The sequence below is a fragment of the Puma concolor genome, chromosome C2 (genome assembly GCF_028749965.1).
Source record: "Puma concolor isolate L17-30 chromosome C2, mPumCon1.1.hap2, whole genome shotgun sequence".
Lineage (NCBI taxonomy): Eukaryota > Metazoa > Chordata > Mammalia > Carnivora > Felidae > Puma > Puma concolor.
In genome coordinates this window covers 15,423,333-15,445,139 of record NC_141675.1, presented here as the reverse complement: position 1 = coordinate 15,445,139, position 21,807 = coordinate 15,423,333, and the positions used below count along the sequence as shown (strand labels likewise).

At 39.1% G+C, this 21,807-nt stretch overlaps 1 protein-coding gene across 16 annotated transcripts in view; it reads right to left on the bottom strand.

The window, feature by feature from the left end:
- Positions 1-21,807, bottom strand: part of NEK10 (NIMA related kinase 10) — a 228,850-nt gene that overhangs the window by 150,670 nt on the left and 56,373 nt on the right. For 15 of the 16 annotated variants that reach the window (XR_015239919.1, XM_086674176.1, XM_086674172.1 and 12 more), the window contains 9 exons: positions 21,156-21,217; positions 19,065-19,142; positions 17,169-17,233; positions 13,266-13,368; positions 13,025-13,153; positions 12,287-12,424; positions 8,887-8,932; positions 6,028-6,149; positions 5,788-5,890 (listed from right to left, as the gene is read on the bottom strand). Coding sequence is in view for 15 of the 16 variants with exons in the window: in XM_086674176.1 (XP_086530302.1) it covers positions 5,788-5,890; positions 6,028-6,149; positions 8,887-8,932; positions 12,287-12,424; positions 13,025-13,153; positions 13,266-13,368; positions 17,169-17,233; positions 19,065-19,142; positions 21,156-21,217 (846 nt within the window). In the remaining variant the exon portion in view is untranslated. The remainder of the gene's footprint in view (positions 1-5,787; positions 5,891-6,027; positions 6,150-8,886; positions 8,933-12,286; positions 12,425-13,024; positions 13,154-13,265; positions 13,369-17,168; positions 17,234-19,064; positions 19,143-21,155; positions 21,218-21,807) is intronic. The other variant, XM_086674167.1, reaches the window with a different exon arrangement.

Below are 21,807 nucleotides of genomic sequence, written 5' to 3'. Positions count from 1 at the left end.
TAAGTCTCTGACCAAATATCAATGTTCGAGCTCCTCACCCACCCAAGTTTCTATTGTCTTGACATATTGAACATCCTGCTAATCCGTAAGCATACCATACTGTTTCAGGTCTCTCACCCTTTGCATTTGCTGTACTCCCTGCCTGGAACGCTTTCCTACTCCACTCCTCACCTGAAGGCTCCACAGGCAGAGTCATCACATTTTCCCCTGTGCCTGATAGTTGTGATAGACTATAGAACTGTATATATATTAGTATATATTATTGTATACTAATTATATATATATTAGTATATATACAATTCTGTAGTAAACAATTATAAAACAATTGTATAGTAAACAATATATTATATATTTCTATATACAATTATATGTAATTGTAGACTATATATTTTTTTCCAATTCTCTTGGAAGGAGAAATACACCTTCACCCTTCAAACTTGACTTGCTTTGACCAATGAAATCAAGGCAGAAATTTTAAGAGCTGAGGTACGGTTGCTATGCCTTTTCTTCCCCGCCTCTGCAACGTGGAAACAGGTATAACGGCGCTTTTAGCCAGCCTGGGTCTCTGAGCACAGCTCCCTTAGTGACCTACGGTGCATACACAGTATGTGCTAAGACAGAAACCTTCCTGTTTTAAGCCATCCAGTGTGGACAAATGTTTTCTTCCTTCCTTCTTTCCTTCCTTCCTTTCTTCCTTCCTTTCATTGTTTCTTTTTTTTTTTTTTTGGTAGATATATTGGATTATAGCTATTAATTTATATATTTTATACATTTTATAAGGTTATTAATTTATTTGTTTTAAGTAATCCCTCCACCCAACGTGGGGCTCACACTCACGACCCTGAGATCAAGAGGGGTATGCTTTTCCAACTGAGCCAGCCAGGCGCCCCAAGGACAAACTTTTCCTGTAAAGGACCAGATAACACATACTTAAGGCTTTAAGAGCCACACATGGTCTTGGTCACAAATTCTTTGGTTTTTCAACAGCCATCTAAAAATATAAAAACCATCATTAGCTCATGGGACATACAAAACCAGGCCACAGGTGGATCTGTCATACAGCCGGTGGCTTGCCATTGTTTTAAGCTACTGAGACTTGCAGGTCACCTTGTTACTGCAGCATAATATGACCTATCCCAACCAATGTACTACTATTTTGCATAGATAGCTTTCTGGTCTTTATCACCCTGTAATGCAACTATGAGCTCCACAAAGATAGTAACCACGTCTGCCATGCTTCTCTTGTTCACAGCCAGATGCGGCAGCTCAGGAGTTAACTGCTGAATGAAGAACTCAACGTCTCTCCCATAAGACTGTGAGTTCAAGGAACAGAGGACACGGCTTTCATCTAACATGCACCCTGACATGCCTGGCATATGATGGCATTTGATAAGCGCTCGAGTCATTGATAAATGTTCCATTGAATCAAATGGTTTTTTTTTGTTGTTATTACAGTAGCAACAACCAAATATCATTTGGGAAACATGGGGAAATGTGCACAGCCCTTTTGGTTGCGGGATGAACACGTGACCTCTTGAGTCATGCACTAAAGCCCATGTATAAAATCTATTAGCATAGTTGACTGAGTTTTATCTCTTCCTTTTTCTTTTCTTTTTTTTAATTTGGACTCAGGGAAGAAAATGGGAGCATGAGGGGCTTACACTAAAACGTGAATATTTGAAAAGGTCAAGAAAAGGTGGGTCTACAAGCCAGTTCACTCCCGGAAGATCCCCTCCTTCTGAGCCATTCTATGATGCTACAGTATGGGTTTTACTTGACAAGTGGCAGCACTTAGGGCCGACCTTGACTATGCTTTGCCCCGCATGCCACTGAGGCAGGTCTGTTCCCTCATATGGCATCCAAAGGTTGCAAATAAATGCAGAGGCAAGAACTGGGCATGTTTCACAGGACAAGTCATTAAAATATACAGTCTTTTAAATGGAAATATATTTAGACATTAAAATTAGACAACATTTGTAAAACCACACATAGCTAAATATTAGTATTATAAGAGAAAGTTAATACTTTCTTCTCTGCTGCCTTATGAAGGCAAATTCCCAGCTAGTGTGCTTACTACAAATAATTGCACACCAACCTCAATCTTAAAACAGCCAATTCATCTACATTAAGAAAAAGAGAGGTTCCTGGATGATTCAGTCGGTTAAGCGTCCAACTTTCGCCCAGGTCATGATCTCGAGCCCCGCATCAGGATCTGTGCTGATAGCTCAGAGCCTGGAGCCTATTCAGATTCTGTTTCTCCCTCTGTCTCAGTCCCTCCCCCACTCACCCCTGTCTATGTTTCTCTTTCTTTCCCTCTCAAAAACTAAACATTAAAAAATTTTTTTAAAAAGAATTTTTTTAAAAAATTCTTTAAAAATTTTTAAAATTTTTTTAAAAAAGAAAAAGAGAGTAATTTTATCTTTTCTAAAGATTTTCTTCTGCTTATATTTTCAATATATTTTGTCTCATGCATCTTAAACATCTCTTGCCAATTCTGTGTTTTCCTGGGAGTAAATAAGCCTTCTAGCACAAGAAAAGAGAAATGTAAAATATTCCAAGGCTGCCCCTTTGTGGTGACATACTTTCACATATACCACAGCCTATTTTTATAGGCTTTATGAATTGCAGCTTTATTTCAACCTCCCAAAATATGGGCATCTTCTACATTTGGTTTCAAATTAATGCTATACATTTTTTTTTTTAATCTTTATCTTTGAGAAAGAGAGAGAGGAGAGACAGAGTGTGAGTCGGGGAGGGGCAGAGAGAGAGAGGGAGACACAGAATCTGAAGCAGGCTCCAGGCTCTGGGCTGAGCTGTCAGCATAGAGCCCAATGCGGGGTTCGAACTCACAGAGTGTGAGATCATCATGACCTGAGCTGAAGTCAGCCGCTTAACCGACGGAGCCACTCAGGCACTCAGTCTGGTGGTACTGTAAGTAAGTAAATAAGTAATGCCTTCAAATTTGGAAGGAAAATGACTTCCATCTGAGAATACTACACCCACCAAACTACCAAGAGTACAAGGGTCCCATAAAAGTATTTGTGAATGCAAGCATCCAAAAATTATAAAATCCCAAACATTCTTTTTTTTTTTTTTTTTTAGGAAAGTACTGGCAGATACACTTCAGCAGAACAGGAGTGATGAATCTCTAAATTCTACACCTGAAACTAATATTACACTGTGTGTTAGCTAACTGGAATTTAAATAAAAATTTGAAAAAGAAAAAATAAATACAAAGCAAGGGAAAAACACAGGATATAAGAGAGACTCCAATTAGAAAAGGAACAAATGTAAGTCTCAGGACAATGGCCGTGCAGCAGACCTAAATTCAAATCCAATCTACCTTTGCACCCAATCTATAGGAATTGGGTGTCCAAGAAAACAGAGTTAAAAGTAACTGCCCTGTGTGACCACATGAAAATAGTACAGAGAGGGCTTTTATAATCCTTTTAGAAGACGTGGGAAGAAGAAATAATAGGTATGTAGAAAAAGAAAACAAACAAAAAAGAAGACGATTATTAACTCCAAGAAAAACAAAAAAGGTCTATGAGAAAGGAAAGGTGATCAACACTGAACAATAATTATACAGTAATAATAATGTCAACACTGAATATTGACTTAACGCCAAATTGTGCAATAACTATATTGGAAGGATAGATCAGGAAAAAAAGGAAATAAGAAAACTAAATCCTCAACTATCACAATAGAAAATCAAATGTCAGAAGAAGCTAAAGAGAATTAAAAGTGATCATTTTAGGAAAGCAGAACTGGGGATTGCAAAAAGGGTGTTTCTTTATAGAATTTTTAGCACTTCTATTTTTATTTTTTAGCACTATTTTATTTTGTCAAGTATTTTGATGTGCAGTACTGATTACAGAAAATAAATATAAAAATTAAGAAGTTAAGTTTAGACAGAAAATCAAGCTACAATAAAAAAGTAACCTCGGGGCGCCTGGGTGGCTCAGTCAGTTAAGCATCCGACTTTGGCTCAGGTCATGATTTCATGGTTCGTGAGTTCGAGCCCCGCATCAGGCCCTGTGCTGACAGCACAGAGCCTGGAGCCTGCTTCCGATTCTGTGTCTCCCTCTCTCTCTGCTCCTCCCCCGCTCATGCTCTGTCTCTCTCTCTCAAATATAAATAAAAATGTTTAAAATGAAAAAAAAAAAAAGAGTAACCTCAACATCTTTAAATGTAACCAAAGGAAATAATTGCAGCTGATCTTAGTAAGAAAATAAAGTGCAGCATTGGCCAAAACTCAGAAACATGGCCTGAATAGCCATCAGAGACACCATATACCAACACAGAACAAATCTGTTCAATCCTATTTAATAACATATAGATATAATAAATTTGATTTTTAATAATTCTCATTAACTTATAAATTAAAATACCTGTATGTTTACAAATAGGAAAAATTATTAAAGAAACACAAGTTAAATTTAGAAATAGAAAAAAAAATAAAAGCTCGTAAGTTTTTAAGATAAGTAAATATTTTATATTATATTGAAATTATAATTAATTTCAAATGATTAAGCAAATGTGTGTCCAAGATGAAGATTCACAATTCTTTGGTCTCATTTTATATTTCACAAAGTACTGGCTTGGAAATATTTCCAAGTAACTTTGCATTGGAAGTTATCTATAGAGTTTCTGTTTGGGGCTGCTTTTTATATTTTAAACTAAGATATGATGCTCTACTATAAAAATCTGGACAATAGATCTAAGTGTTGTTACTGGAGACACATGGTTGTGGTAAAAGTGTACATTTGGAATTGATCTTATGAGGAATTAGATTCTTCTAAAACTAAGAGAATCAGCTTTAAAATGCTATAATGTGTCTCTCACATCAATAACATTCAGGGAAGTGATCTCCAGAGCTGAGTGCCTAAGGCAACCCATCGGAGGGCCCCCCCAAAATCTTGAAATCTGTGATTTTTTAGTGCACCCCTTTATATTTTATTTGTAGACTTATATACATTATGTCAAATAATTGTACAGTGCTATGTGTATAGAATTTATAAGTGAGCATATTATACTTTGGCAGTGTATTACAAAAAAAATGTTTTACCAATGGAATGTCATGAGCAAAAAGTATTCAGAGACCACTGATTTAGATATGTGTAGCCCTACTTAGAGTTGGTGAACAATTCATAGTCTATGAGAGGAACACAACTATTCACGAGTGAAAAGCAGGAGAAAGCTGATGTATCAGTCAGGCTGAAAAGTGACTTTTAAGCTACGATTGAGAATTACACAGTTGTGGAGATAATTATACAATTTTATCTAACATTAGACCTACCTGCTTCAGTTGAAACTATTTTGATAAAAACTGATGCTGAAATATACAAATGTCTAGAATTTTCACAGCCTTTGATATGTACACTTGTCACCCATTTAGCACAGTCTCCGTTAAGAGTTCAAAACAATGCACTCACATGAGGTAGAGAAAAAAACCTAGAAACCACTGAATTGGGAAGTAAATCCTGAAGCATCCTACCAGTACTTTATTCTCTCACATGGGAAAAATGCAACTCAATCAAGAACTACACCAGTGACGTCCAGTTTAGTAGCCCCTCGTCACATAGGAATGTTTGCCTCAATGAAAACTTAATAGAATTTAAGATTCACATCTTCAGTCACACGAGCCACATTTCAAATGCCCAAAAGCCCCACACTGCACAGTGCAGATACAGAACATTCCCTTAAGTCCAGAAACTTCTATTGAACAACTCTGTTCTTGAATCATATTCAGGAGTTCTTAAAAACTTTGAAGATTCTTATACTTACTCACTGTTACTTTGTCCTTATCCCCCAACATAATGTTGTTTGGCGTTAGATCTCTGTGGACAATCCTCTTTTCCTTGTGTAAGTACCGAAGAGCTAAGCACAGCTTGAAGCAGCAAATAAAAAACAAATTTTATTTCCCCAAATACACACGTAACCGCTGATGATTACTACACACATCTCTAAGAAATCAGCTCAGAAATTCATTGTTGTTTTAAAAAAGTAATGAAAATGAAAGTGTACCTGTATAAATATTTTCCATAGTCTTTCTTCAATAAAATGATGCTGTTTTTCCTTCAAAGAACTGAAATGCTCTCCAAGAGGGGCCCCTTCTATCAGCTCCATAACTATATACAACCTATCATCTATGAGAAAACAAGGGAAATATAACAGAAATTTAAATTCAATATATTTAGAAAAATGCATATGAATTAGAATCTGAGCTTCCCAGTGTGTATGCAGGGCACGGCACTGAAGGAATTAGAGAGGGGCTAAGATCCACTCAGCCCTGGGGGCGATGGGGGTGAGGGGCTCTCCAGGCAGCTAGAGCCTAGCGACAGTCTCTTCCGGCCACAGGCTACCTCCTAGCATAAGTTTATGCTGGCAAAAATGATCATTTTCGACACACACCAAGATGTGGAATGACTGGGAAGTGCTAAAGAGAACGAGTATATGATGCCAAGCCCAGGAGCCTTTCCTGAAGAGCGTTCCTCTCAGTAGTTTAAAATTTTACCCTTAAATCATGTCAGACATTCAGAAAATTGTATTTTTGAAGCGGACTGTTGCCCTAGCCTCATTGATGTACCTGACAGAATTTCGCACTGGAATCGTGCCACGGTCTTGCAATGACACAGCTGAAAACACAACCCATGATGGAAATTTCTGTGATGCCCCCTCTAGAGCAGAGAGAGAGCTGGACTGCCAGGGGTTTTATCTTAGGGCGACTGGGAACCTCATAACGGTGCTCATCTCCTTACCTTGGGTGCCAAGAAACAAAGCAAATTCTACTTTCTCCTCCAAAACCGATATGAAACTATTAACAATGTAGTGATATGCGTAATCTGTGATGTTTTGGATACATACAAAATATGTATGTACACAATATTTACAGAAATGAAATCGCACGATACATGTGCCACCACTTAATACTCTTTCACCCAACAGCCCGACATATCTGTGCACACAGATCCGTGCCTTCTTTCTGCTGCCTTCATAGTATTCCACAACACAGAGGGATCATCGTTTACTCTCCTAGAGGTAGACATTTGTATTGTTTTCCATTCTTCATTATCCCAAGAAGCACTCAGTGTATGTACTCATCTTACCCCTAGCATAACTTTTCCTCTCTTCTATTAATTGACTTTCTTTTTTTATTGAAGTATAATTAACGTACAAGGTTGTATTAGTTCTGAGTGTGCCGTGTCTGTACATTACTCGGCGTACTCTGAATTCCCTTCCCCCGTCTCACCCATCCCCCATCCCTTAGCTTCATTTTTAATTTGCTACCTTTTAGTTCCTTTTCTCACAATTCCCTAATCTCTTTGATCATATTTTAGGTATTTTTAAGCCACTTCCAATTCTTTTCGGAAGATGTCAGGTTGTAAAAGTTGTATTTTTTTTCTAATTTAAGATAAGTTGTGTCACTTCAGTAGTTCAAGTCAGAAGCCAATCTTGACCTCTAATGGGATGTGTGCTAAATTGTAAGAAATGACTCTAATATCAAGAATTCTATTATCAGGGGGCCAGGATTTACTGGACAGTTTCAGCACTGTGTTCCTTTGACTCATCCAGGGGGAGGGAGATGGACAAAATCAAAAAATGCCACAGTACACAATAGGTTTGCATGATAATAGCACTTACAAAGAGGCAATGAGGAAGTCCCAACCACTGCTTTGTACATCCTTCCTCCAAATGATTTACTTTTAAACCTCATATGCGATGCACATCATCAAGGTTTATCAGTACTTTCATTGTTTCAGTCAAAGGTCCTGCATTGTTTTAAACCTGTAACTGAATTTGGCTTTACCTCAACCTTCCGCACCGATGACCTGCCTGCAGAATCAGTCAGGGATCCATTGCCACCTTGTGGCCATTATCGGAACTTCAAGTAAAAGAAATCTCAAAGACGTAGCCCCTGTGAATTTATTTGGGGGCGTGAAAAATGTCATCTAAGCCAACAAAACAATTTTTCATCTTGTCTTGAATAAGCCATGATTCTTAAGTTCTCTCATTGTTCTTAAGCTTCTTAAGCTTCTCTCATTTTTTTAAACGTTTATTTTTGAGCGAGACAGAGACAGAAACAGAGACAGAGAATCCCAAGCCAGCTCCGCACTGTCAGCGCAGAGATGGATGTGGGGCTGGAACTCATGAACTGTGAGGTGGTGACCCGAGGCCGAGATCTTGACCTAGGCCAAAATCAAGGGTGGGACACTTAACCGACTGAGTCACCCAGAGGCACCCCCTACTTTGCTTCTCACCTGATCCTACTAAGGTTTTGTGTGTGTGAGAGAGAAAATAGCCCAAATAACTGTTTGCTTTGTTCATGCGGTGTCTTTCAGGCAGGAGTCTAAGTCCTTTATAGCTGTATCTTTAGGTCATTGATTATACCACTGTTTCACTGATGAAGAAAGAGATGCACAAGGTCTTCCACAAATTGAGAAAATAGTTAAAAAAAAGAAAAGAATTGATTAAGCATATTTTGTGACATTCTAGTGGAAAACTATATAATATAGAAACTTTTCCTTAATTAGAAATATCATGAAGTGCTCCTGGGGGGCTCCGTCAGTTAAGTGTCGGACTGCAGCTCAGGTCATGATCTTGTGGTTTGTGAGTTCGAGCCCCACATCGGGCTCTGTGCTGACAGCTGGGAGCCTGGAGCCTGCTTTGGATTCTGTGTCTCCTTCTCTCTCTGCCCCTCCCCCACTCAAGCTCTGTCTCTCTCTCTCTCTCTGTCTCTCAAAAAATAAACATAAAATATACATATATATATATATATATATATATATATATATATATATATACATATATATGTGTGTGTGTATACACACACACACACACACACACACACACCCCTACACATGTATCATGAAAACTCATACTTACTTTCCAGAAATGTTTTGTAATAGCGTACAACATTGGGATGATAGAGCTAGAAGAAAATAAATAACAAACATTACATTACTTCAATATATAAACTTGTTTTCACAATTTAGTTGGACTTCATATTTGAAAACAACAAGAAAATTACTGTATTTATATTTATCTATAAAATTAAGCATTTTAAGATATCATCTAACTGAGATTTGAGATTTTTTGGGATTCTTTTTATTTGCTACCTACAAAACTAATCTGAAAATAGCAATCTCCCATTAGAGCCTTTTATCAAATAAAAAAAACTGACGGTGTTTTATCACCTAATTTAACATTTTAGGTAAATTTTAGAACTCAAAGTAACCTGAAGAATTCATTTAGCTCTCCCCATCCCAACACCACGCACACACTGCATTGAGAAGAAACAGAAATGAAGGAATTTGTGTTGAATATGTATACCATTGTTCCTTACCACTCCTTACCACTTAAATATTTATATATACTGTTTGTTTCTATTTACATTTTGTGTCTTTCTATGCTCTCCAAACTGGTTAGTATGAAACTGAAATAATCTAAGACTTACTAACTCCATTTAAATTATAATAGTTGGCGGGGCGCCTAGGTGGCGCAGTCGGTTAAGCGTCCGACTTCAGCCAGGTCACGATCTCGCGGTCCGTGAGTTCGAGCCCCGCGTCGGGCTCTGGGCTGATGGCTCAGAGCCTGGAGCCTGTTTCCGATTCTGTGTCTCCCTCTCTCTCTGCCCCTCCCCCGTTCATGCTCTGTCTCTCTCTGTCCCAAAAATAAATAAACGTTGAAAAAAAGAAAAAAAAAACTTTAAAAAAAAAAAAATTATAATAGTTGGCAAGGACACCCTTCTTGGCCAAAATTTGGTCAGGTTTCTCTAAGACCTCTTCTTGACTAGGCCTCATTCTTGCCCAGCTTTGTTTCGTCAAGAATCCTGCCAAGTCAGGTTAGCAAGAATCTCCCCACTCCTGATATCCAATCAAGTTCCTCATCACCCCATCTTTGATAGCTTAGGAAGTTCTTTTGAGTAATTTTCCATCTATTCACCCCCCTCACCTGGCCTGTTGGTTGTAAATACTAGCTATTGCTGTTGTATTTGGAGTTGAGCTCAATCTCTCTCCCCTGCTGCCATAGTTTGACTTCTATCTCAATAGTCTTGAGTGAAGTCTTCCTGGCCACTTTCAAGAAGCTTTCAGTGCAATTTCTCTCTTGTTATTGTAATGTTTATTTATGTATTCTGAGAGAGAAAGTGTGCAGGGGACGGGCAGAGAGAGAGGGAGAGAAAGAATCCCAAGCAGGCTCCACAGTGTCAGCTCAGAGCCCGATGTGGGGCTCGACCCCACAACAGTGAGATCATGACCCGAGCCAAAATAAAGAGTTGGTTGTTAAACCAACTGAGCCACCCAGATGCCCCTACAATTTCTCTCTGATGTAGGTTTACCTCAGGATATCACATGAAAATTCTGCTTTTTCGAAACTTTCATTTTCTACAAGTATACTAAAATGTTTATAGTTGCTTTTTTATAATTTAAGTGTCTAGGCAAACTGAAATTTCTTTTATCTCAGAATTGTTGACATTTCATTTCATTTCATTTACAAATGGCTTGCGTTTCTTTTTGGTCTTTCTTCTTGCTTTTTTGAAGGGGAATCTCGTAACTGTCCACCAAACTCCTACCCGCCCAATCCTCCAATGCAATTGAGTTCTAGTGGAACATGGCTTCCCACGAGTTGTATCTCTCAGCCTCTCCTGTAGCTATGAGAGGGACTATCGCTAAGTTCGCACCAAGGGTATGTAAGGGGAAACGTGTGCTCCTGGGTCTGAGTCCTAAACGTTGGGAATGCCCCGACCCTCACGCTCTTCTTCTTCCCTCTTTGGATGTGAATATGCCTGTGGTAGTTTCAACCCTACAGATGAAGACAATGAATGCCCTAGGAGGCAGCAGCACAGTAAGAGAGGAAGAGCCAACATCCCCCAGATGACTGCGTGGAATGGAGAACATTCCCAACCTGGTCCACTCACTCTGGATTGTTACATCAAAGAGAAATAGCCCGTTGCATTGTGAGACCTCTTGTTTAAGCCAATGTATTGTGGAGCCTCTTTCTTACTGCGGCTTAGTCTTAATCTTAAAAAATATACTCTCCTTTTCTAGTTCCATTTCTGTCACTTCTGTCTGCTATCCCCTCTTCCTTTTAGGACTCAGGGTTATTTACTATCCTTTCCATTGGTTCAGTCCTCTGCTAAGAGTGCAACTGTACAATTTTGAGTTATCTCAAAGTCCAAACACGTGCCTCTTAAATGTCCCCGCCCGGACATTTTCTTTTCTTAGGAAATGTGCTAAAACAACATCTGCCTCATCAACTCTCCAGTGGCCAGCAGATTTTAAACAATAAGGGGCCAGGTAAGCAAAAGAGTCATATTCTGGACCCTAGCTCACTGGCCGGGACTGTATCCAGATCGGAGTTCAAATGACGATACTAAATCACCTTACAGCAAAAGCCACGCTCCAGCCTTGTGCTAGAGTGAGAGAGCACACTGCCAAAGGTGAAGGTGCCCTCAACACGAGCAAACACTGGCTTCTTAAAATCCAGTCTGTTAATGATAGTATTTACTGTAATTTGTGAACTGGAGAAGAACTACAGATTTCAGTGAATAAAGATCATATATATTTAATAATCTTTAAGTCCCAGCACAGACACTATACAAATTTAACTCCTGGAGAACACAACGCAGTGAAGCTGGTGGTTCTCCACAGGAGTTATAAATGAACAGTATCCACGATGAATGTATAAATAAGGAAAGCTGAAAAAGAAACCCATGTATTCTTGGATCACAAAATCCAACCTCACTTCTCTTCTGACATGTTTATTCTTTCTCCCCAAACACACCTTCATAATGATAGGTAATTGAGTTGTTACATTATGTCAGAATATTCAACTCATGCCAATAAATAATAACCCATCTTGGAAATCTACTTTTAGATTTAATAAGCTGTATTTGAAGAATGTTAACAGCTTGATTCCACTTGACAAAAGTCAGGGAACTGTTAGTCATATGCTTATGCATGTAACTAAGTAACCAAATATTCTCTACTCTAATGAGAAGGAAACGGATATGCTTGCAATTTAAAAAGAACGATGTTTCATATATGAGGCATTCTCTTGTAAACTCAGTCATTCTGCACCCCAAACCTTGATATAAACTCCAGAAAGTCTTTCTGTGGTTCAATGTCAAGCCTCAGGAAAAAAATCTAACTAAAATGTTACCACTTCAATGCCAATTATTTTAAACAGAACCAGTTCTTAAATAGCATGGACAAGAATAGCACAAGAACTCTACTGATGACATTTAGGTAAGGTACATATCTTCATAAACAAGAAAAGCACTTACCTGCTCTTTAATTATGGTTAATTCAGAAACAATATTCTTTACACTGCTGTCTCGATCTTTTTTATCCTTTCCAAATGCTGGGTTATGTAAATTGACCTCTTTCATTGCCAAAAGATTTTGACCACTACACTTTCTAACCTAAAATAAGACCAAAAAATAAAATAAAATAAAATAAAATAAAATAAAATAAAATAAAATAAAATAAAATAAAATAAAATAAAATAAAATAAAACAAAACAAAATAAAAATAATAATAAAGTGGGGGTAGAAAGAGGGGGAAAAGAGATAGATTAATAAGTCACATGATTCAACCAAGGAATCTAAATAATCTAAATAAGCAACAGAACTTTTACAATTTTATTTGTATGTACCCTAAAATCAGTTCAAAAAACTGGTTCTCTCCTGGGCGGTCTGCACCATTCAGTAGGATTTTACCGGGAACCTATCGAAAACTCTGGTGTAAATTTAGAGAAAGTGTCATGCACTAGGACAAGCCATTTTTACTATTTTTTGGTGAGACATTAATAATGGCTCTTGTCTTCAAAGACCAGTGGCCAATTTCTAGAGCTGAGAGCTGTACTGAGATAACATCAGTACAGCTATCTGATGGGCGAAAATCTAATTTGCGTATCTATTTTCCAATAATGAGGGCGCCAATCCGGTTGCATGGGTGTGTACAAGTGGGATATCTGGTTTGCTTGGGAAGGTCAGAGAAGTGTTCTCCAAGGGCAACGTCACCTTGTAAACACAGCCGAAAGCCCCACTTCCAAGATGATCCAGAACTGCATAGTTGCCTATGTATTTCAAAGGAGCTTTATTCTGATTAATGCTTTCAATATTTTCAGCAATTTGCTTCAGTTCATCATCCTAACCAAAAAAAAAAAAAAAAAAAAAAACCAAAACAAGGAAATGGGCACTATGATAATTTGCATCCTGCCCACACAGCAGCCTGCCCAAGTATTTGAAACTCAGGACTTACCGCTAACAAATTCAACTTGGATACCAATTCTTCATAAGCGCTGATATCACGAACATAATGTCCTATATCGATGAAGATCTCAAACAGGTCGGTGGGAAAAAGCCTACAGGGAAAATGCACACACATACACTTCATGTAGGTCTTGGTAACTGTTCCTCATTCCTTCCCTTTGGGAGCTAACCCATTCACAGATTCATTACATTAAGCAAATTTAACTTCCTTAGGATATCAACAAAGCGGGGGCAAATAGTACTCACCAGCGTATCTCACAAAAATGAACAAGAACTACAGTTCTTAAGGGATAAGGAAAAGCCACCAGAGAGGAAAGTTTCTAGAGATACAACACTGTGCTTACAATTGACAATACTGGGCTGTACACTTGAAAATTTGTTAAGAGAGCAGATCTCACGTTATGATACAGGATATACAAAGACCTTATTTGTGAGATATTTAGGGGTGCAGGCATTAAACATTTGGGGAAGGAATGTTTATGGGGTGTTTATGGAGTGCTGAACACTTACATAAATGCCATTTGATTCAGTCCTCATGTTAACCCTAGGAGGTAAATACTAACCCCATTGTTAAATGTTTCATGAAAATAAAATAAAAATACAGGTAAATGAAAAAAAAAAATGGAGAGATTTATGCATCCTTTCCAACGTACTGGTTTCAAGGGCTTAGTAAAATCTTTTAAGTCCACAAAAATGAAGGGTTTAGGGCCTTGAAATAAAAGGTTATAATAATTTTACTCACTTTTTTTCCCTCAAATTCAAGGATCATTTGTAAATAAAGTAACAACATAAAATGTTCCTACGCTTCTGAACAAAAGGCATTATATTAACGTAAGCTCTTATTTCTGTTCTGCCGTTTAACAATAGAATCCTAGTAAGAACTTGGGCCTATGATTTTGGCCAGCCTGCCCGATACAATGCCAGGCAGACCACACATGTAGGTGACTGTTTTCTTCCCAAGGGGGTGATGTTTCTGTCACACTCACCAGCACAGCCTCGTGAGCCAAGAAAACCCAGCCCTTTCCCCTTCAAATGAGCACCTACCCTATGAAAGACATCCAGACAAATACTTTTTCTATGGATTAAGAGCAAAGGATTAGGCCAACTTTGGCATTTCTGAATGCATAAGAACAGGCATATATTTTGATGTCATCCATTTAAAACATTAACTCAACAAGATACTAGCAAATCGAATGCAACAGCATATCAAAAGAATTATTCACCATGATCAAGTGGGATTCGTTCCTGGGCTGCGGGGCTGGTTCAACATTCGCAAATCAATCAATGTGATACATCACATTAATAAAAGAAAAGATAAGAACCATATGGTCCTGTCAACCGATACAGAAAAAGCATTTGAAAATTCAGCATCCTTTTTTAATAAAAACCCTCAAGAAAGTCGGGATAGAAGGAACATATTTAAACATCATAAAAGCCATTTATGAAAAGCCCACAGATAATATCATCCTCAATGGGGAAAAACTGAGAGCTTTTCCTCTGAGATCAGGAATACTACAGGGATGTCCACGCTCACCACTGTTGTTTAAAATAGTGTTGGAAGTTCTAGCATCAGAAATCAGACAACAAAAGGAAATCAAAGGCATCAAAATTGGCAAAGATGAAGTCAAGCTTTCACTTTTTGCAGATGACATATCATACATGGAAAACCCGACAGACTCCACCAAAAGTCTGCTAGAACTGATACATAATTCAGCAAAGTTGCAGGATACAAAATCAATGTACAGAAATCGGTTGCATTCTTATACACTGATAATGAAGCAACAGAGACAAATAAACAAACTTATCCCATTCATAACTGCACCAAGAATCCTAAAATACCTAGGAATAAACCTAACCAAAGATGTAGAAGATCTGTATGCTGAAAACTATAGAAAGGAAATTGAAGAAGACACAAAGAAATGGAAAAACATTCCATGCTCATGGATTGGAAGAATAAATATTGTTAAAATGTCAATACCACCCAAAGCAATCTACACAATCAATGCAATCCCAATCAAAATTGCACCAGCATTCTTCTCGAAGCTAGAACAAGTAATCCTAAAATTTGTATGGAACCACAAAAGACTCTGAATAGCCAAAGTAATACTGAAGGAGAAGACCAAAGTGGGAGGCATCACAATCCCAGACTTTAGCCTCTACTACAAAGCTGTAATCATCAAGACAGCATGGTATTGGCACAAAAACAGACACATAGACCAATGGAATAGAATAGAAAACCCAGAACTAGACCCACAAACGTATGGCCAACTAATCTTTGACAAAGCAGGAAAGAATATCCAATGGAAAAAAGACAGTCTCTTTAACAAATGGTGCTGGGAGAACTGGACGGCAACATGCAGAAGAATGAAACTAGACCACTTTCTCACACCATTCACAAAAATAAACTCAAAATGGATAAAGGACCTGAATGTGAGACAGGAAACCATCAAAACCCTAGAGGAGAAAGCAGGAAAAAACCTCTCTGACCTCAGCTGCAGCAGTTTCTTACTTGATACATCTCCAAAGGTAAGGGAATTAAAAGCAAAAATGAACTATTGGGACCTCATGAAGATAAAAAGCTTCTGCACTGCAAAGGAAACAATCAACAAAACTAAAAGGCAACTGACAGAATGGGAAAAGATATTTCCAAATGACGTATCAGATAAAGGGCTAATATCCAAAATCTATAAAGAACTCACCAAACTCCACACCCGAAAAACAAATAATCCAGTGAAGAAATGGCCAGAAAACATGAATAGACACTTCTCTGAAGAAGATATCCAGATGGCCAACAGGCACATGAAAAGATGCTCAACGTCACTTCTCATCAGGGAAATACAAATCAAAACCACACTTAGATATCACCTCACGCCAGTCAGAGTGGCCAAAATGAACAAATCAGGACACTATAGATGCTGGAGAGGATGTGGAGAAATGGCAACCCTCTCGCACTGTTGGTGGGAATACAAACTGTTGCAGCCGCTCTGGAAAACAGTGTAGAGGTTCCTCAAAAAATTAAAAATAGGTGTACCCTATGACCCAGCAATAGCACTGCTAGGAATCTACCCAAGGGATACAGGAGTGCTGATGCATAGGGGCACTTGTACCCCAATGTTTATAGCAGCACTTTCATCAATAGCCAAATTATGGAAAGAGCCTAAATGTCCATCAACTGATGAATGGATAAAGAAATTGTGGTTTATATACACAATGGAATACTACTTGGCAATGAGAAAGAATGAAATATGGCCTTTTGTAGCAACGTGGATGGAACTGAAGAGTGTTATGCTAAGTGAAATAAGTCATACAGAGAAAGACAGATACCATATGTTTTCACTCCTATGTGGATCCTGAGAAACTTAACAGAAGACCATGGAGGAGGGGAAGGAAAAAAAAAAAAAAGAGGTTAAAGAGGGAGGGAGCCAAACCATAAGAGACTCTTAAAAACTGAGAATAAACTGAGGGTTGATGGGGGGTGGGAGGGAGGGGAAAGTGGGTGATGGGCATTGAGGAGGGCACCTGTTGGGATAAGCCCTGGGTGTTGTATGGAAACCAATTTGACAATAATTTTCATATTAAAAAATAATAAAATAAAACGTTAAGGTCCCAAAAAAAAGAAAAAAGGAAAACTAAAACTCATAGCAGTCACAGTAATTAAGAAAAGTTGGATTGATAGAGTGATTGATTCCTTCTCTTTCTTCCGCATTTACTTCACTTTCAGTGTTAAGATATCACTAGGGTAATTCTGTGTTATCTGTGGATTCTAGAAAATCTGAAAACACATGTTCTACATACTGACTCATTCCTCTCTTACTGTTTGCATCTAAATCAGGTGTGTGCAAACAGGTCGATCTCATGACCGCTGATCACTTAAATTTCTCTAAGCTCATACCTTTTAAAGAGTGGTCTGTTTCTTTCCATACTGAATAGAAACCTCAATGCTCTGAACGCGTAACACTGGAAAATAAAAGGATATGGGATTCTTAAATGGTAGCTCGACAAATGAAAACATTTCCAGGATAACATTATCATGAACTAAACATTACAGTGGCTTTACTGTGAGTGAGTGGCTAGCCTACGTGGGAGCCAAAGCTTAGGACTGAAAATGAAATCCATCAATACCTGGGGTAAGTCTCATGCTTTAAGAAAGCATTTATGGTGTAGAACGCTATGACGCTGGCCTTGTTTCACTCAGGACTTGTCATTAATTCCTTTCTAGAAAGTACAAAATGAACAGAGACCAGAAATAAAATTCCTACTCTGAGAAAACCAAACATCCAAAGATTTTCAGGAGCTCAAGGTTTATTTTGTTTCTAGCCTGCTATGTATGCCTCGATATTTATATGGCTTCTATGAGAAAATAAACACTCGAAATGATGACATATAAAAATAGCCACAGGCACACTGGACTCAAACTTGACAAATTGGTCTCTTGAGTAAAGAGTCTTAAGCGTTCCCCAAATAGAACAATCTACAGTAACTCCCGAGAACACTCAGAAAGAGGCCTGTGAGACTTTACCAAAGAAAAATAAATGTCTAAATGTCTGACAGTGTGCAATGCCAAGAAAAAAACCAGAGAGCCCCCGGCCTGCAGTTGGGCCTGTATAATAGGCCACCACTGGGGTGATCGAGGTCTGCTGAACTCGAATGTGGAATCCTTCATAAAATTAGTGGTCTGAATACAGAAGGGTGACAAATAAACTTGCCCAGAGAAGCCAGGCAGACAACACAATGATGTTAAAGAGCCTGGTGGAGGGCAGTGGAGGCAGTGAGAAAGGAGAACACAAATGTTCCCCAAAAACCATTTCAATTTGAAGTTTTAAAAACCCTCTCCTGGCTTAACAAAATGCATCTGCACGATGGGTTTGATTTAATCTGCTGTCCAGCATCACGTCCACACGCCTGTGGTGCACCAAGGAAATTAAGTCCCGCTCCTGTCCGTTGTCACGGGTAGCTCTCTTCTGCCTGCCAGCCCACAGATACCACCAAGAATTCTCTGCTAGTCTTGACTGTCATTCTGGGTGGGAGCTCTTCAGTCAGAATGGAGGCAAACGTGGTGTCTTATGTCCTTTTCTAAATGGCATGGGGGTAATACGAGCTCCAAGTACTGCAAAGGCTTACTTTAAACCGGATTTTATCTTTCCGGTGCCTTCGGGGACACTGTCCCCTGACGCACACAGGACCCTGCAGTCACGTGCCCCCTTCTTACCTGCACGCGAGGCCTCATGCCCCTCCCCTGACCACGCACCCCAGCCCCACCCAGCAGCCTAAGCACACTCTAAGCTGCCAGGCCCTCGCACTTTGCACATGGTGTTCCCTCTGTGCAGAATGCCTTTCCACCCTGTAGCAGATGCCATGGCTGCCCCACTCATATCTCCTTATTGACTTAGCAAGTCTCTTCTCATCCACCAAGATCCATTTCACAGGCCTTCCTTTGTAAAGGTGAAGTGTTGCTGACTGTGGTCCATGCTTAAAGATGGAATATCGATTTCCTCTTACAATTTTCCGATATGTAAGCAAGTATTCCATATTTTGAAAAAATAGAACTTACTGATGAGCAAAGAAATACATAAATAAAATCACCTAATTCACCTCCCACCCCAGAGAAACTACTGTTAAGCCTTTTATATTGTTTTCACAGCATTTGTTTTCATGCCAGCCTCCCTCACCAGATAGTTTTCCCTCACGGTCAGTACAGAGACCAGTGCTAAAAATTACAGATTGTACTATTAAAGTTTCCCCAGATTTCAGTAACTTGATATTAAAGAACAATGGACATGCTTATTACCTGTAACAGATTAGTTTTTGCTGCATTCTTTTGTTTGTTTGGTAAAATTAACTTTGCTATTGTATATATACCATTTTCCTGGAAGAATAAAAGGGTCATGTTATCAGTGACAGTGACAATGCCATAAAGAAACACAAGCACAAAGAAGCAACTAAACAATCTCAAAAATTAATATTAGAGAAGAAATATTAGTATAATTTTGGAACTTTGTGTAAACTTATAGGGGAATATTAAATATGTCAATGTAGCACCAAACACTGGAGCCACAATCTTAAAATTTCAGCTGTCTTTAAAGTCATAAATAATAAAGCATGTCAATTTAAAGTAATTTAAATACTTCATTTTTTAATGTTTATTTATTTATTTTGAGAGAGAGAGGGATAGAGAGTGAGCAAGGGAGAGGCAGAGAAAAGGAGAGCATCACAAGCAGGGTCCACACTGTTAGCATAGAGCCCAACACAGGGTTCAGTCCCATGAACCACGAGATCATGACCTGAGCCAAAACCAAGAGTTGGACGCTTAACCAACTGAGCCATCCAGGCTCCCCTTAAATATTTTAAAAACAAAGAATAGGGGATAAAAAGGCACACAGTAAAGGGATACAAATATCTTTATACTTTGCATTTTAAATATCTGATTATGAAATACAATTTCTCCCTTTATAGTTTGGTAGTTAAACAATACACATAGATAAATCATTGTAGAAAAGAAAATGGAAAAAATAAAAGAAACAAGAGTAATAGATTTAAAAAATGAAGGTTATGCATGAAAAGCCTAAAGTATAGAAAGTGATCCTTCTATACTCTAATGCAAATATACACATGGCAGAATGAACAAAAAGTGCTAACTTACTGCTACCTTTCGATTATCTATTAAATATTTAATTTACTGAACTCTGTTATATGGGGGCACTTACATTATAACTGTGAAGAGCTTTACCTGCCTTAATGCATTTGGTCTTTATAGCTATTCTGTGAATTTGTCTATAATTTCCCTGCTTTATATATGACAAAACCAACTATTAGAGAGGCTGAGTCATTTTTTTCCAGTGGCCAAGCCACCAGGTAACGATATTAGGAACTGAACCTCAATGTGACCAAGTCCATATGCCCTGCTCCCCCGCGGCCTCCTGGTTTGCTGAGTTTCCCCTCGGGACTCTGAGCATCGGTGATCTGATCTCTTACTACCTCTCATGTATTTTGAAGATGAAGTCAGGTAGTGTATACTACTGTATATGTAGTGGACTGATTAATGAATCAAGCTTTGTGAAACTGGTTTCTGGGCAATAAACATTTTGTTGGCGTGTGTTTCAGTCACCTCTAGCTGAACAACCTGACGTACTCTTAGTTCAAGTGACCACCATCCTCAACTCATAGCATCCTATATACCCAGAATTAAAGCGGTTTAAAATAGCTTTTATTTTTTTTTATTTTTTTTTTTAACGTTTATTTATTTTTGAGACAGAGAGAGACAGAGCATGAACGGGGGAGGGTCAGAGAGAGGGAGACACAGAAACCGAAACAGGCTCCAGGCTCTGAGCTGTCAGCACAGAGCCTGACGCGGGGCTGGAACTCACGGACTGTGAGATCATGACCTGAGCTGAAGTCGGACGCTTAACCGACTGAGCCACCTGGGCGCCCCTAAAATAGCTTTAAAAAAAAAGATAAAGAAAATGAAAAAGATCGCACACAATGTAGGGAATAAGCATGAGAGATGAAATACAGAGCAGTTCTTTCAAACCCAAGTGAGTTAAAGGAGGAAGGATAAGAATATAAAGTGGAATTTTTGGGGCGCCTGGCTGGCTCCGTCGGCGGAGCGTGGGCCTTGATCTCAGGGTTGTGAGTTTGAGCCCCACGATGGGTGTGGAGATGACTCAAAAACAAAATCTTAAAAAAGAAATAGCAAATAAAAAATTAAAAGGAATAAAAAATGGAGTTCTAGAACTTAAATAAGACATATCAAAATACTTGAAAGCCACAGCATGGGATCCCAAAAGCTATGTTCTGGGGATACAGAGTTTGCCCTGAGGTGTGGTCCGCGAGTGGTGCCGGGTGGGGCCTGCAGCCGTACCCTGGAGAGCAGCGTTCTCACCTGGACCACCTGATGGGCGTTGGTGTCGTTCAGCACCAGCTCGGTGAGGGCGGCACAGCAGGCTGGAAGGAAAACCACCAAATGATCGCGTCCGTCCTCACTGGCTGCACCGCACACTGTTACTTCGATATTCTACCGCCGCGGGGAATTCTGTTAGCGGAGTCACTCCTCAGAAAACAGTACCTTTCCCTCAGGCACGGCCCTGGGGGAAGGGCAGCTGACTTTCAGGGGTGCCTAACTCTGCTCTCCATGTAATTCATGTGCATGTACACGCCACAGCCGCCTTTTACTGAGCACTTACTATGTACCAGGAGGCGGCTCCATTATGATCCCCAGTGCCCAGCGTGTGCCTGGCACATAGCAGGTGCTCAATAAATACCTCTGCAATGGTTGACTAAATGAGAACTTTAAATACATTATCCAAATTAACCCTTATAATCCGAGTATGTACTATGATTACCGTTTTGATTGATGAGAAAACAGAGGCTCACAAAGATTGACAGACCAGGCCACAGAACTCGGTAAGTGCCAGGGGCCAGATGTCCAAGTGCGGTGTGTCAGATGTTAAATCCCACACCGTGAGCACTACCCCTCCCGCCTCCTTACAGCCACCATGGCAGCCTTCCAAGACGTTATGTACTGAACTGCTTCT